This window comes from Bicyclus anynana, chromosome 7, assembly GCF_947172395.1.
Source record: "Bicyclus anynana chromosome 7, ilBicAnyn1.1, whole genome shotgun sequence".
In the NCBI taxonomy this organism is placed as follows: domain Eukaryota; kingdom Metazoa; phylum Arthropoda; class Insecta; order Lepidoptera; family Nymphalidae; genus Bicyclus; species Bicyclus anynana.
In genome coordinates, this window is record NC_069089.1 from 8,875,838 (window position 1) to 8,893,271 (window position 17,434).

At 34.8% G+C, this 17,434-nt stretch overlaps 1 protein-coding gene across 1 annotated transcript in view; it reads right to left on the reverse strand.

Annotated features, from left to right (window-relative positions):
- Positions 1-17,434, reverse strand: part of LOC112047217 (transmembrane protease serine 9) — a 46,043-nt gene that overhangs the window by 14,983 nt on the left and 13,626 nt on the right. The window contains exons 2-7 of the mRNA XM_024084285.2: positions 14,642-14,753; positions 13,832-13,907; positions 8,262-8,391; positions 6,343-6,442; positions 4,018-4,127; positions 2,921-3,042 (exon numbers count right to left, since the gene is read on the reverse strand). Coding sequence (XP_023940053.1) covers positions 2,921-3,042; positions 4,018-4,127; positions 6,343-6,442; positions 8,262-8,391; positions 13,832-13,907; positions 14,642-14,740 — 637 coding nt within the window. The 5' untranslated portion in view covers positions 14,741-14,753. The remainder of the gene's footprint in view (positions 1-2,920; positions 3,043-4,017; positions 4,128-6,342; positions 6,443-8,261; positions 8,392-13,831; positions 13,908-14,641; positions 14,754-17,434) is intronic.

A 17,434-nucleotide genomic window follows, 5' to 3' on the forward strand; every position in this document is an offset into this window, starting at 1 on the left:
TCATTATAATTAAAATCAAAGTTCTTAATACGGTTTTCAACTATGTAGGTATCAATGCCCTGCCAAACTTACGAACGTTCAGCCGTTTACTTTCGGCAAGCAATATCGAAGAAAGTTGGTAACGAAATGGTTTAACAGGTTGCGGTGGGACTAAATTAGGCCATTACTTTCCCTCCTTGCATCGGAGAAAACGTTATTTCGGCCCGACTACCTACTATCTACTAATACTTTATGACAGTCGATAAAATTTTATGTTGAATACGTAAGTTAACGTTAACTAGATAATTATATAGAGTAGTAAGAACCGAAAACCGAGAGATGAGAAGTATAGTAATAAACAATAATATAGGTTGCTAATAAATTATTGTGTACAAATCAACGTATATACGTTGATTTCTAAAGATATAGAAAGATAGAGAAAGATAGAAAGAGAGATTATATATAAATACCCGTAATTCAAAAAAAAGACTTTTTTTTAAATACTTTAATTAGTCACAATGTGTATTAGCCAAGACATATTTAATTATGAACTTAAGCTAGATGAATTTGTTCTTGTTTATTTGGGCTTTAACCATCTTTCAAATTCATTATGAGACCAACTTCGTGGTATGGTGGTGGTTTGAATTTTTGTTTAATAAAGTTTTCAATATATTTGAGATACAAAAAATATCCCTACTATACGGATATTTTTCAATACGAGTATGTGTCGACGACATTACACGGACAACTACACGGAATGTATGAAATAATTGCCGTATTGAATAGAAATTCCTACGCAGCGCGTTTGGAAGCTTCGTAATTTTCAAGTTTTCAACTAATTATTATCACCATTATATTATAATATTACCTGACGTTTCGAAAGTGCTTGTAAACTAAGCCTAATTGAAATAAATGAATATTGATTTGATTTTGATTTCATATAATGTGTATCCATACGTGATTTCAAGCAACAATTGCTCCATAAATTTCCGTATTCCATATCTGTCATATTTATGAAGCATGGCGGAGTTACTTCCTCGATCGTTTATATCACAAAAGACTGCAACGTAAGTTACTTATTAAAGTTCTTGTTGGTACGTTGCCCATTTTATCTGTCAATAATATAGGTACGGGGCAACTTAAATAAAAGCTTATAAACATTATAATTATATAATATAGTCAGACGTAGTTGTATGTAGGTATATTAGAAGCAGCAGGCTTATTCACTATCTTTGACGTATGCTAGTTGTTAAAATGTCATTCGGTGCTTACTGGTGGATATCACACAGTAAGTAAATGACATATTGTCAATTGATTTGATAGTTTAATTATAAAGCCCATAATAGCTTAATTATAAAGCCCAAAATAGAGAGTAGACCAGCAGGTGCCTAAGTCATTTCGTTTTAAAGTGCAATAATTTTCGGGTATAAAAGTTGGTATTTTGGTATGTTATTACCGGGTGGCAAAGACAGATTCATTCAAATTATGAAATTGTTTATAAAAAATATTATTTCCCTATCCTTCCCAGTACGCAATTACATATATAATAACTGGAGCCTGGATACCATACTATTCTCTCCGTCATATTGAATTGTATAAAAATAATTGGTCCGTTAACATTGGGAATACGTCATATTGCATTTAGAAAAAGTTACGTAACTCCGCTAACGATACCAATCATCCGAACATGCAAAATTTCAGCTCAATTGGTCGGGAAAAACTGTTTATACATACCATACTAACAAGGCAAGTTATAAAAGCTTGCGTATAATACGTCACAACTAAACGAGACAATGTAAACGTTTAGTTGTAAGTAATAGAATCACAATCACAATTTAGCTCTATTCGACGGCCGCGTGGCGCAGTGGGTAGTGACCCTGCTTTCTGCATCCACGGCCGTGGGTTCGATTCCCACAACTGGAAAATATTTGTGTGATGAGCATGGGTGTTTTCCAGTGTCTGTGTGTATTTATACATTATATAAGTATTTATATGTAGTATATAATTGTATATTAATATTATAATATCAACTATCTTAGCACCCATAACACAAGCTACTCTGTATGCTTACTTTGGGGCTAGATAGTGATGTGTATTGTTTAAGTATATTTATTTATTTATTTATTTATTATTTAGCCGCCAACCCTTACTGTGGCAGCGTGGAGGTTGTAAGCTCCATAAAGAGGTAGGCCGCCTATAGTAGGCCGTTGAAATAGTCTGATAATCATGAGGTACATAATTTTACGAAATATAATTAGGGATGGATTATTACTCGTATTAATATTGAGTAGTAAGATAATAATTTTAGGTGAAGTTAAGACCTAATTAATTCGTGTAGTTAGATACATATCAGTTAAAAAAGATTTACTTTGCTGTTCACCGCATAAACCTGAAGAATCCAAGGGATGACGCTAACTATAAAATAATCAACGTAAAATTACGAAACCTGAGCATTATAAGAAATAGGTAATAGGAAATGTTCATTGGAAAATACTCATTATAGAATTTGCAATGGCATCCTAGCCCTTAAACTAGGTAAGCCAAAGTGTATTGAGAGTCAGTGACTTCCTTAACACTTTCCTCTGGTGCGGTACGAGGTTTTTCGAAGTCATACTAAAACTTAATGGATTTCGGTACGAGGTCCATCGACCTCGTGACTCTTGAACACGCTAGACGTACAAGGTCAATTGACCTCGTGCCGCAGCGAACGAGTTAAGGTACGTAGTCTTTATAAGCAATAATAAAAAGATATAAATTAATCTAAACATGTAAAACATTCTCAGGAGTTAACGACTTTAATTGAGTTTAATTTCACCATTCGGCTTTATGCGGAAAATAACAAAGTTAATTGAAAATTGTCCATAATGAACTACATATAGTGACTGCTATTTATTTGTTAATAGGTAAAATTTGTTAGCTAAGTACCTATGTGCAATTTCACCTGGGTCCTTTCGCCGCTGCATCTTGCTGCGTATCCAGAGGTAACAGTAACTACCTTCAAGGTAGCAATAGGCGGACTGCTTTACTACCTTCCTTCCACATACAGAGGTCTTCTGACAATATCTGCAGAATATGTAATGTACATTAAAATAACAACATACAACAGCATACAAATACTATTAAATTGACGGCCTCTGTGGCGCAGTGGTAGGCTCAGTGAATTTACAAGACGAAGGTCCTGGTTTTCTTAATTGTTCCAGTTCTGGCTTCGGCAAAGATTAGCGCCAGGCGATTTAGCGTTCCGATATTATGTCGTGTAGAAACCGAAAGGTATTTTCATCCTACTCCTAATAAGTTAGCCCGCTTCCATCTTAGATTGCATCATCACATACCATTAGGTGAGATTGTAGTCAAGGGCTAATTTGAAGGGAATAAAAAAATGTACAATTAACAGCCTCGTTGGTGTAGTGGTTAGATATCCTTTGTATAAGTCGAATCTCGAAGTAGATACTGGGTTCATCTCCAGAGTCGGTCCATGAAATACTGAGCTTTTCTTTCATCTATGGAATTTTCAGCATACATTCTCAGCCTTGAGTTCGTATATCCTCCTGCCTCAGAGAGCATATTAACCCGTCCGGTCAAGGTTATTATCATTGATATATGACAGGGGTCATTAAATAACTTAATAGTATCACCATAAGCTCGCAAACCCCAAAGCATAGACCACCACTCCTAATAGGTGAGAGATGCCTTGTAGTAGGCATTTCCCATAACATGATTAATAAAGTTTTTCAATAATGACCTTTGCATTGTGGGGCATGCACCAGTGAATAAACTTATTTTCTTTCTTTCTTTCTTTCACCACTAACTTTGAAATTATAATTAAATATCATGCCTATCAAACGGTGGAGGAAAAACATCATGAGTAAACCTGCATAACTGGGAAATATCTTTTTAATTCTCTACGCTCTTCTGTGTAAAGTCTACCAACGTATTGGTCTAGCTATTCTGCTATTCTGGAAAGAGACTAGCTCTCAACAGTGAGCCGAATATTGGTTGTTAATGATGATTTTAATTATAACGAATAACGATACTTACCTTCGTCTAATAGTGGTACACTGTCGAGAGCAAGGAGTCCACGCAGTCCAAGGAGAAAACCCTCGGAATTTTTTCTGTATATCATTTTCATCCAACTGTCGCAAATTAGGCTAGAAAACACAAAAATATACAAATTACCTATCGATATAAATCGTTAGATGGGAACCTCCACACTTAAGTAAGCACAATTTAATGTCATTACCCAAAGACCTACGTAAGAAACGCATGCTGGGAGTGGACGTGGACTTGAAAAAATATTTACTGTTTTTTTTTTATTATTTTAATCCCTTTATTATGCCTTCGTGTTCATTTTGGAAATGTAAAAACACAAGCCACAACATGAATAAAGATAAATGTGTTACGAGTGATGACGTACTTAACCAATGACAATTCCGCGACGCTTTGAGAACAGAAAAAATTATATATTTTTACTGTGATTTGAGGCCAATCTAACAATCGATGAAATTACATATTAAAATTATTATTATTTAATTTCAATTTGAAAAGATCTATGGAAAAAAGTTGGGTAGTGGGTATCTGAGTTTATTTAACAACATGTAAGTTTCTATCTAATAATATCTACCAATTTGAATTACTAGCATCCAATTAACTTGTAGGTTAGGTAATAATTAATTAACCTTATTTTAATTGTTCTGTGTAATTAACCTACTTTTTAACTTGGGACCATAAAAAACAACGTTTTCTTCCGCTTTAATTGTAATTTAAGAGTCTGGAAATAATTATATAACTAGCGAACAGCCGCTACCAGTCGCGTGAAATTCATTTTTTTTCTTTCTTGGAAAGTCAATACAGACATAGTCAGAAACATTTTTTATTTTATATAAATGATACCTTAAGTGATAATGATAATGAAAAATTACGTTTTCTTTGTTGTTTTCATTAATTAATGTTTTGCCTTGAATACCTAAAACAACTGAATTCAACCCTTTTTTCAAGATGGTGGAAAATGCACATGGGCAATATTGGCCGAGAATTTGAAGTTAACCTTTTCTAGTCTCCCCCACGTCATATCCCAAATTCAGCTTTCTCGGTTATTTTTCTTTTCCAAATGTATATACAAACTAAATATTTTTTTACATTTTTCCGATAAAACTTTGGTCATTCTCATTTAGACAATAGCCACCTGGATGGAGATATTTTAGTATAAACAAAACTTATAGATGCCCTTTTAATTACATAAATATCACACTCCCGCGAAGAAACATATATCAATATAGTACGTACCTAAAATAACTATATTCAAAACACCCCTTTTTCAAGAGTGCGGAAAATGCATTTCCAAATGTATATTTCATCGTTAAATTGTAAAATACGTAAGTTTATAATCTCAACCGCGATATTGTAATCTGCCGAAATATTATGAACTGAACATACTGATTACAATTTAACGTGTTATTTTTCTTTATATTATAATCTATCGGTCAACATCAGAACAGCCGCCCTACTTATTAGATTCCAAAATATATGTCGATATATCTGTTCTTCCCTAACCACAGATGCTATCTTAGTTACAAAGTTTGGTGATAAAACTAAGTAATTAATAGAGTTCCTCCATAATTTTAACTAACAAGTTATAAAGTTTCTAAGTTTTCAACCTTTATCAATATTCATTGCAAAGTTAAAGTTTAACTGGAAATCTTTAAAGGGCATTATTAAATAGTTTTAACCGACGCGGATGGTGTCAAGTTATTAAAATAAGTATTAAAAATAGAATATTAAAAGATCAAAACGCCTAAGTACATAAAGAAAAAGCAAATATAAAAGAGAATACAACGTATAGGCTAGTCAACTAGTAGCTAAACGAAAAAAGCACCTGTAAACTAGGGTAACTAGTACCTAAAATACCTATAGGTATTCATACCTAAGATATAATGCAATTTCTTTTTTACATATAAAGTTTTAAATGATATATAAATGTAAAAATTCCTAATCTAGCAGCAGTCTTCATAAAAAACAAAATATCTATTTGCCCTTGAAAAAAAAGCTTGTTTTGTGACGCATCCACTTATAAAACATATAATAACTAACTGATTACATTATATTATTTAATTATTATTGATAATAACAACAACAAAAATATCTTAGTTGGTAGAAATTACAATATTACTACAATTAGATATTATCAATGATTTTTTAAAACTCTACCCGTAACTAAACCGAAAATAAGACATTTTACATCCGAACAAGAACCTCTTCGTTTTTGGAAGTCATATAACATGATGGTCGTCATAATCACCATGTTTGTGTGTATTGTAGATTTTGTATATGTGAGTGCCAGATAAAAACTCAGCTATAGGTACCTACATTTTGCATCACTATGTGTTGTTCTTGTTCTCTCTCTGGTCTGTTACGCTCATGTTCGCGACTGTACATCCGAAGATTGCCGTGACGAGATTTGTCGCAACTGTAAACAAAACATCATGCATTTACGTAATTTCTAAATTATTTGCAAACAATACTAGACTCGGTCTTCGGTACAGTTAGGACTTATGAATCACATTCGATTACATTAAAGTCTAGATAGCTCTACTTATGACCAAACAGAGTTCTTGGATTTGATTCTCGCTCACTAGGATAAAATGTAGCTTATGACACTCGCAATTAACCTGGCTTTCTGTTCGTAAAAGAGTTTTAAAAACGGTTCAGTAGATTCAAAGGTCCCATGGTGCTGGAATGGCGACCCCGCACCGGAAAGCGCAGTGTTGGTCGACCCCCCACTATGTGGACCGAAGACATCAAGCGGGTTGCAGGGAGCCACTGGATGCTGGAGCTCGAGAACGTTTTGTTTGGAAGTCCATGCAAGAGGCATTTTTTTTTTAGAGGCCTATGTCCAGCAGTAGTAGTAGTAGTAGTAGTAGTAAGTAGGTATGCTTTTTTTAAATATTTGTTACATCATAACTTCGTCATTATCATCCAATTTTGAAAATTCTTTTTTTTGTTTCAAAGAGTATACTTCCATATTGGTTCCATTTCATTTTCATGAAAATAGGTTTAGTAATTTTGTGTTAAAATCAAAATAACTGAAATACGTCTTTGAAGTCGGTTCCATTTTTAAGTTAAAAAGATTGCTCAAAATTCTTCTTTAAAACAAAAAGTCTTGATAACTAGAAACAGAATAAAGATTGTTCCTGAGATTAGCGCGTTCAAACAAACAAACAAACTCTTCAGCTTTATATATTAGTAGAGAGTATAGATTATCACTAATATCTAATAGTGATTGTTATAATGTAATAGTGATCTCCCTGAGCCCGCTATCCAGCATTGAATCAATGAACAAAAGAAGATTGAAAGACTCGTCGATACGGGTAAAATAAAATAACAAACTGAGCCACATTTAGATATTTCCGTTAAACTGTACGCATACCAAATAACCACATACGTTTTGTTTGTTTTCCTTGCAGCTACTCAACGTCCGCATTGATGTTTGTTATATAGACTAGCTATCGATTTCAACTCTCTATTTTAATACTGCAGGACATACGAGTAGGTATCAAATTCAAAAATAAGGTAGCTACAAAATTTTAATAAAAAAAAAAACTCAACTGATTTCATTTGACGGCCTCCGTGGCGCAGTGGTATGCGGGGTGGATTTACAAGACGGAGGTCCTAGGTTCGATACCCGGCTGGGTCGATTTAGGTCTTCTTAATAGGTCCGGGTCTGGCTGGTGGGAGGTTTCGGCCGTGGCTAGTTACAAACCCTACCGACAAAGACGTACCGCCAAGCGATTTAGCGTTTCGGTACGATATCGTGTAGAAACCGAAAGGGGTGTGGATTCTCATACTCCTCCTAACAAGTTAGCCCGCTTCCATCTTAGATTGCATCATCACTTACCGTCAGGTGAGATTGTAGTCAAGGGCTAACTTGTAAAGAATAAAAAAACAAATATTATGTTCTACCTACTGATCAGTTTGAAGGCGGTGGTAACACAATGATGTGTTTCAAGTTTCAAATTCAAGCGATGTAAGAATATCATAAAGATATAGGTTTTCAGACAGTGTTCTTTCAGAAACGCTTAAATTAACACGAGACCGGTTTAGCACACACATAACTAAAGCTATACTTTAGAGCGCCCGATCTCTATCACTCAAATGATTTTAAATATTATTAAATACAGATTTTAGGCGTTTTTATAGCTAAGTAATAATGTCAACAATATAGGTACATAAGAAGAATAATATGGATGAAAAAGTGAAATAAAAATATAATAATATAATAAACATACCTTGCAACTTCAATTCGCATGGAATCGCCACATATTTTCCTTCGCAAGCAATGGCGGCGCCTAGTTTTACGACCACCTATACAAGCACTCCATCTAACCCATTCCGAATATGTGAGAGGTTTCTTTGCATCTTGAAATAAATAAAATTTTGATTACTTATTACAATATTGCTTATTGCAACTGAAAAATTGGAAGCCGGCAAACTGGATTATGTGAATATGAAACTACCCACCCGCGTGGATAGTTATTTATAAACTGTAAGCATAAATCTTTCTCTTGAATCACTGTATTTAATGATGAAAACTGCATTCAAATCAGTTGCGTATTTCAAAAGATCTAAGGGTACATACATACAGAGGGACAGAGGGAAACGTCTTTGTTTTATACTATGACTAGCTGACGCCTCGCGGTTACACCCAGGTGGTTCCCGTTCCCGTAAGAATACGGGAATAATATATAGCCTTCCTCGATAAATGGGCTATCTAACACTAAAAGAATTTTCAAATCGAATCAGTAGTTCCTGAGATTAGCGCGTTCAAACAAACAAACTCTTCAGCTTTATAATATTAGTATAGATATGACGATATTTATCTCTGACAAAAAAAAATTCTTTAAAGTTATACTTCTATTAAAATTGTTGTCAAACAATGTAGTGTCCAAATTAGTATCATCTGAATGTTTTTTTTTTAAATATTTAAGTACGTATATTAATATAACGGTTTTACATAACAATAAAACCGATATTATGTGCCGAGAGGAAAACCATACAGCATTGTCTTTAAGATCGCATTTGTGTACCTTACCTTTCTATGGTCAGAACATCGATACATACCTAGTTCCTTCAATCTACTAAAAGAGGTGTAGTTGTTTCATCGTGCTAGCCAGTGTGTAAGCACTGACATTTTAGCTCATAGTCTTCACCAGGAAGATCTTCCTGCAATGCTGTATGGTTTTCCTCTCGGCACATAATATCGGTTTTATTGTTATGTAAAACCGTTATATTGATGTGCCTATTGAAAACCATACAGCATTGTCTTGAAGACGTGTTTGTTATCTGCTGGTGAAACATATTATAGACACAATGCTATGATGATGATGATGATGTCGATAGTAAGATCTGACATCAAATTAATTGTTAATTTAACTAGGTATTTGACTTTTGCTTATAATTTTTATCATGGTTTTGCTACTTTATATATAAGCAAATATGTTTTTAAATAAAAGAAATCAATTTTTATGTACTTGGATTACAAATGTAAAATAAAAATTGTACCAGCGTTTGTATTATTACAGTTGAATTAAATTTTTGAAGAAAAATCGTACGATAATAAAAAGAACTAAAATATTAAGCAATCTTAATTGTATGAAAATAAACTAAGATCAAAAGCGTAACACTTATTTGGCAAAAATCACACCGCGCTGAACGTTTTAAAAATATTTATCATGTTTATTTTTAGGAAAATCAATTTCACGTCAATAATGATTAAAAAATGTGACTAATGATTTCCAGTTTTCAATCGGCTGGTTATCTGACCATCATAAAGATGCTACTACTTATCTACAACTGCCTGGGGAGGCGTCAATGCCGCTTTGGATAGGAACTGTTTGACCCCAGTTCCCTATTACAGAACGAGAAGCAGCTTTAGGTGTAATACCTTGTATGTAATATGTAATAAAGAGATTATTTAAGTTCTCAACTTTGCCTATTTTAGACTTACTTTTAACAATCAAAGACCTGACTAACGTTACTGGGCATATGTATATGTCGTTATGTTTGAAAGTTTCCATACCGATTGTCTATATGAGTGAGAATCATTTTTTGAACCAAATTCCGGTATTAAGTATATATATTCCCCAGTATCACAAAAACTATCTTTTGCAATTTTTAGCAAAGTAAAGTCGTGAACTCTACGACCCGATGCTAGCAACCAAAACCGTAGCTGAAATTGAAATTGAAATTTTATTTATCCTCTCCACACCATAATATGTACAACAATATAACTGTGTTAGGTTACAATTTCATTATGTGATAATGTGGGGACCGGTGCTCGCACCGGGTACAAAACCTGTGTTGCAAGACACCACGCTGATGTAGCCGTTCTCCTAGACATTTCAAAAAGGGTATCTTTAGGTGGATTTGTGATGAAAGTCATCTGAGCCCAACCTCGGGATCCCATATGGAAATTGACTTAGCGACTTTAGGTTTAGCTTTACTAATAGCCTTAAGGGCATGTTTTATTATGAAAATTAAGACAGCGGATTTATTTACTAAGATTCTGCTATAAGATAGTTTCTCATTTAAAAAATTAATATATCAAACATTTTGTTAACTCTGCAGGTTGGGGAGATTTAGGATTTACTTGGGAGGTTTCGCACCAGTTTAACCATTTTCTGATGGTTGGTAAGTAGGTTGACAAGGTTGATTGTCTTTAACTTTTTTCTTTTCTGAGTAGACCATTCTTTTATTTGGGCACCCCACCCCTAATTGTCCAGACTTTCGGGGTCAATGTGTGCACCTGAGGTGGACACTGATCTCTGCAGTCTATCGAGACGTAATTCGATACCACAGCAATGTTGTGTAGCAAACAATTCTATCTCGGGTTGTCCCCATTTTATGAAGATTTCCTTTGTTGCTTGAGGAAGTAGATGGCACTCGGCGGGCGGTTTTTCGCGAGACAGTCTGTCTGCGATAATGTTGTAGCGGAATGGAAGGTAATGAGCTGATAACGTGATCTGAAACTTGTTTGTCATGTGTAAGAGATCGAACTTTAGATTCAACAGTCCAGTGACTTTGATCCACCCTCCTTCCGAACGTACGCTTCAAATGTTCGATTGTCTGATTGAACATGGGGATTTTGTAGAACCTTTGTGTTCCTTCTGATCGCCGTTATAACTGCATACAGCTCCTTTTTGTGGAGCTCATCAACATCGTTTTTAGCTGAGCTGACCAAATTCCTGACAGTAGTTTTGATTGAGCACCCCAACCTGAATCTGAGGCATCCGTTGCCAGGAAGTGGGATGCAGGTTGTAGATGTACTGGCCACTTGAGTCATGTGGCTCCGAGCCACTATTTTATCTCCTGTTCCACTACTTGTGAAATCAGTTGTTATAGACGGGGGCATTTCCTTTCGAAACTTCTGAAGAATCTTTGAATATTGCGACCGTCTAGTCTGCGTCTGAGAATCACAAAATCGGCAAAGTTTAATTGGCCCACCAACCGTTGTAATTCGCGAAGGGTGATGCGACCTTTCAACGTCGAATTTCTCAGGGCTTTGTTGAGAATGTTTATACTGTGGGCAACGATATTGAATTTTTTGGAGGTCTGTCAATGAATACCAAGGTAATCCAGATCTTGGGTAGGTATTAAGATTTATTTTTGGTAATTGAAGAGCCAGCCCAGATGTTCCAAGTGCCTCACGGCTTCCGCAGCCTGAAGACATAACTTGGATTGGTCATAATTGACCAGAAGGGAGTCGTCTAGGTATGCCAGAACCCGACAGCCCTTCGCACGTAGGGTTTCCGCAACCCAACATGGTACAGATGAGAAAAGATGAGGTGCTGGCGCCAGACCGAAAGGTAGACATGTCAACTGGTACAATTGCCTTTTGTAGCTGATTCTCAGGAATGGTCGATGTGATTATGCAGCCGGTATGTAGAAATAGACCTGAGAAATGTCCTGCTTTATCATCCAGTCTCCAGGTTGTATAAAGCTGGGAACTGAAGCATGAGAGATCAGACGGAAATGTTTCGTTTTTACAAATTTGTTTAGTTCTCGGACGCCACCTTTTTTGTTCCGGAGAAAAAGCTTTGAGAAAGAGCTGAGTATCTTCCTGTGAACTACTTCCAGTATATGTTGGTCTAATAATTTTTGTATCACTTTCGTTATGGCCGGTGACGCCTTGGTTGCATATTGACGCATTATTGTTTCTGTGGGCATTAAAAGAAGAGGTTTCTTGTATAAGGGTATTCGAAAGCCCGTTATTATTGAAGTTAAAAACTGTTCGCGCCCAGAACTTGCCACCGGTTTTTGAAAGTAACTCTGAAGTTTATCGGATATTATTATTATTTTTTTTGCTTCCTTAGTTGTATTATGTTTTGCTTGTTAGCACTCTCTTTTACCCTTGTATATTTGCTTTGTCTTTTGTTGCTTATAGGTGTCGTGTAAGTTATTTTTACTTTGTGACTGTATCCATAAATGTATGTTCTTTGTATTTTCTCTTCAGCTGTTTTCTATTGTTAGAAGATTGCGGAGGTGATAGCCAGAAATGTGGGCCACCAAGAGAATAAGCGCATACCAATTTGGTTTTATCAAATGAGAACACTCCACTAGGGGTATATTGCAAAGGGCCGCTTGGATAATTTTATCCAAAATTTATTATCATAACTATTGCACCTTGATTCTATACATTCGGCTCTTTTATCGCAAACAATTATATGTAAACTTTGTTCGGATAACTTGTAAGACAAAGACGATTTTCCATAAGTTTTAGAAAATTTATTAAAGAGGGTTATATTTAGGGTATATTTAGGTAGGTTGGATTTATGTTAGCCCAACCGATGATTTCTTGTAAACCCGATTGCAATAGCTCTCTTTGATATAGCAGAGCATTAGTAGTGGTGTAGCTAACATATCTGTTAACGTTTTCGTATATCCTATATGTTGCCATGTAGGTGAATAAAAATGTTGCAATTCGATTAAACGACGTAAGCGTTTTACCTGGCTGTAGAATATTTTTATCGTCCAGGTCAGTCTTACAAAAAACCTAAATATAAGGATTTTCATGCTATCGACGGGTTTGTTAAGAAATCGTTATTGTTTTCATTTGGTTTTTCAACCAGTAGGTCTATCATTCTGATTCAAAGTCATATTAGACACACAGGATTGATGCATAATAAAATTAGTAAGCAAACTCACCTGTTCGCATAACGCGTCGATCCGAGGATCGACCGTTACCTGTGAGGTCAGTTTTCGTTTTTCCTGTTGAGGTTTCTCTCGTTCCTGCTCACTGTTAAAACCGCTGTTGAAACTCGAAGTATCTTCGTGTATGGAGTTCCTCTCAGGCGCCATTGAGTACGAACCAACAGAAGGATTGGCTTCCGTTGTCTCCATGCTCCGTGCGCCATTTTTCGTGCACGTGGTTTACATTAAGAAACTCAATTGATCGAACCACAATAATAAAATATGCACTATTACCACTGTATTATTGTATTTGTAAATCGTATAAAATAATATTTTTAAGAAAAATAAGATATTATTTCAAATTTTTTTGTGTACGCGGTGACAGTACACAATGCTATGAGCTAAAATGTCAGTGCTTACACACTGGCTAGCACGATGATACAACTACACCTCTTTTAGTAGATTGAAGGAACTAGGTATGTATCGATGTTCTGACCATAGAAAGGTAAGGTACACAAATGCGATCTTCAAGACAATGCTGTATGGTTTTCAATAGGCACATCAATATAATTATTAATATTTAATGGGTATAGCTTTCGTAGTGTATTTTTCATAAAAGAAAACAAAAAGTAAGACACTCAAGATCGAGTAGGTAGGTAAGTAAACTTACTTTTTTTAAACGCATTCTCTTTACTGTTTTTAAAACGTTCTAAATTGATGTCCTCCGGCGATTGTTCGATTTCAATCTGCAACCATAACAATATATTCTTGTGCAAATAATAGATATAATTGTATCGATTCATGATAGCACACGTTTAACAATTTGTCGTTTGGATAACTGGGTCAACGGTTTTCAAACCTGTTGTAGGTACATACAATGGTCGCATATTTTAATTTGGATACCCGACATCCATTTTTGGAGGAAATGCACGCGACACAATAGTTGCAATGCAATCAATAGCCATTTTGATATTCATAAAGCTTTCAATAGAACTTTGATTTGTCAACAATAGGATAATAACATATTGTAGGAAGTAGTAGTCTGAGACGGATATGACGTCGCTCGATCTCGTGTTGGCTCGTGCCGACGCTAGGTGGTGCAACTTGTTTCCGTAAAGAGTAGGGATTTAGAGAGGAGTAGCGGTTGGTTGGCGGGAACGACTTGCGATATAAGGTGCTCGTCGTACGGTCGGTCTTCAGTATGCTCGTGGCGTTCTTTATGGGTTACTTGGGATAGGCGGGGAGAGTGACTTGAGTGGAAAAGGCGCCTTCAACCCTTCACTCCACGTTCACAAGTGCCTGACTCCCTCAAGGCCCTCATTCTCTGCCATTGTAGGGTCTTAGTTTGGTTACAGTTTAATTTGTTAATTAAGTTGTCCTAACAAATATTGTGAATGTTGTGCAATATTGTTTTTTTTTTATTTTTTTTAATCCACTTTTGAAGCCTTCTGCTAAAACTATTATATGACAAAAGACTCACGTGATGTCCTTGAGAAAGTTCCATGACAACGATGAGGGAGAATACCAAAAACTGATGAAGCCACATCATTCCTCTTCCAATCGATAAATTGGTAATCATCAGAATTCGACATCTGTTAACAGAAATTAAAAATATAAGTAAATACCAAACAATAATTGTGTGCTTTGTGGGTACTTTGCTATTTTCCACGAAAAATCGACGAATTGATGAACCGATCAATGCAAGTGAACATGTAGCATTATCTCGTGAAAATTTTCTCCAGTTGTAGGGGGAAGCGTGCGTGGTTTTATCAAGTTTGGGTGGAATTTAATATATCATAATTAACTACTGCAAATTACGAGCATTTTCAATAGATTTAAATAAGTATATTATTCCTTGAAACTTAAATTGATCAGACAATTTAACAATACTTAAACATACATATATTACAGCACCAAGCTCAGTTACATTGACAGAAGATCTTTGTTTTGATTTAAGAGATAATGTTTTTAAAAAATACCATTGGATGAATATTCAAGTTGTATTAAAAATATATAAGTATTATCTATAGGTACTAGTATTATAAAGAGGAAAGATTTGATTGTTTATTTGTTTGCATTGAATAGGTTCCGAAACTTCTGAACCGATTTGAAAAATTATTTCACTGTTGGGAAGCTACATTATCCCCGAGTGCTAATAGGCTATATCAATTTATTTCCGTATTCCTACGGAAATTGTAACCACGCGGGTGAAACCGCGCGGCGTTTGCTAGTACATTATAGTATGTAGTATAATATACTAGTATATGATGAAACAGCTATCTTAACACCCATAAAACAAGCTACGCTTACTTTGGGCATAGATAGTGATGTGTGTAATGTCCGTATTTTTTTTTCTAAGTATAAAAAGATTCTTCTTTCCTCTCAAACTCAACGAAAAAGACGTGTTGTATATAAGAACGACAAGTGTAATTGGCGTAGGGATCGAGGCTATGAAATATATAATATGTATATCCTAAATATATACGGAATATATTATGAATATATGGTATTGGATATATGGTGTTAAATCATGAAAATGTTCGATGATAATGGTTCACCTCGTTGTTCATTTTATATTTCGGATATACCACATAATATGCATTTAATGTGCCAAGTTATAAATTTAAATTTAAAATGCTCATAAAAAATTATGAATATATGAATTTCTATTAAACAGACTGTCACGTCATTAATGGACAAAACCTAAATGGGAACCACACAATTATCTAAAACTAATTTGGTTTATTTTTAAAAATCCGTTGTGTGACCGAGTTATATACTTTTGGATTTTTCAAATATCCAAATAAGTTTTAGATATTTGAAAATATCTATCACATGAATTTTATCCATTAATTACAGGACACTGTGTATATACAAGTATTTGTATACTCTGTACTGTTATACTAATGTACAAAAGTTTTGTATGCATAAGTAACTATAGCTAATGATCGTTACGCAATGATTGACTACATTTCTTTTATTGACTAATTGACTATTGTGTTTTAACAATTAAAGTTAGGCATCGGTTACATTAAATAATTATGATAGTTATTACAGGTACGATTTCTTTGACGGTTCTGAAAAATTATATAATACGTACGATATATATCGAAAGAAAACGGTAACCTCGAATAAAATGTCTCGTTGGAATACAAACAATGGATCAAGAACAATGCAATTAGTAAGTGCCACATACATATTTGACACCTTGTATCTGAGAATACCGTTTAGACACAAGCCATATGTGGCGGGAATAATGTCGTAACTCTTTTCATAATAGCTTAAGAGAGACGTATTATTTTAACCTAAAACAGAGATGTGGGTCAAGCAGAAAACTGTTCTATCTAAAATGGTATCATACGTGCCATAAGTGTCCTATAAAAGTCTACATTGATATGACGTTTCCAGTTCACTTGTTTCATCTCAAAAGAAGCTCATCTATACTCATATTATAAAAAGGTACAGTTTGTGATATTGTAGGGGTAATCTCTGAATCTACTGAACCGATTCTAAAAAATCATATACTAGAAAGTCGCGTTATTTTTGAATGTCATGGTTATAATAATTAATAGTTGACGGAAAATGCAAATGATCCACCTATGTGTTATGTGGAAGGTTTATGTGGAAAATCGTATAAAAGATGTTTCTACGATATCAAAGCCTAATTATTATTGCGTGAAATTATAATAGGTAAGCGTTTGTAATTTTAGAATTTCGAATGGTTCAAGGTATGAAGTGTATATCTATAAAAAATCTAAAAGCATATATATGTATGCAGAGTACATTACTGCAGCGGCCAGCAAGAGAGACATTGATGGACGAAAGCGTGAATGAGGGCCGAGGCAAAGCCGAGGCACACATACGTAAGCCCATCAATGCCTAGTTGCGGCTAAGGCTTGTATAGTACTTTTCTCAAATAATGCGCGGAATTTAAACTAAGTAGTAAAATTCAAAACTTTTTATACAACTTTAAAAATAATTTAATGTTGATTTTCCGGGAATTATGTTGGTTTGAGATAATTCTAACGAGGTTGAAGTTTGTTGTATACTAGTGTCTTCAGCATGATTCTGAATTTCTAAGTTTGTATGGGAATCCAATGGTAGGGATAAGATGCTTTCGTTAATTTTACGTGTAATATTATTTTTATTTTCAATGGACTCTCCTATGCGATGGCGTGTATAAGGTTTTTAACTAGGGTAAGAACTGTACGTAAAAGTTGTACAAAAAGCGAAATTCCTGCTCCAAAGCTCCAAAACTTCAGAGTAGGCTATA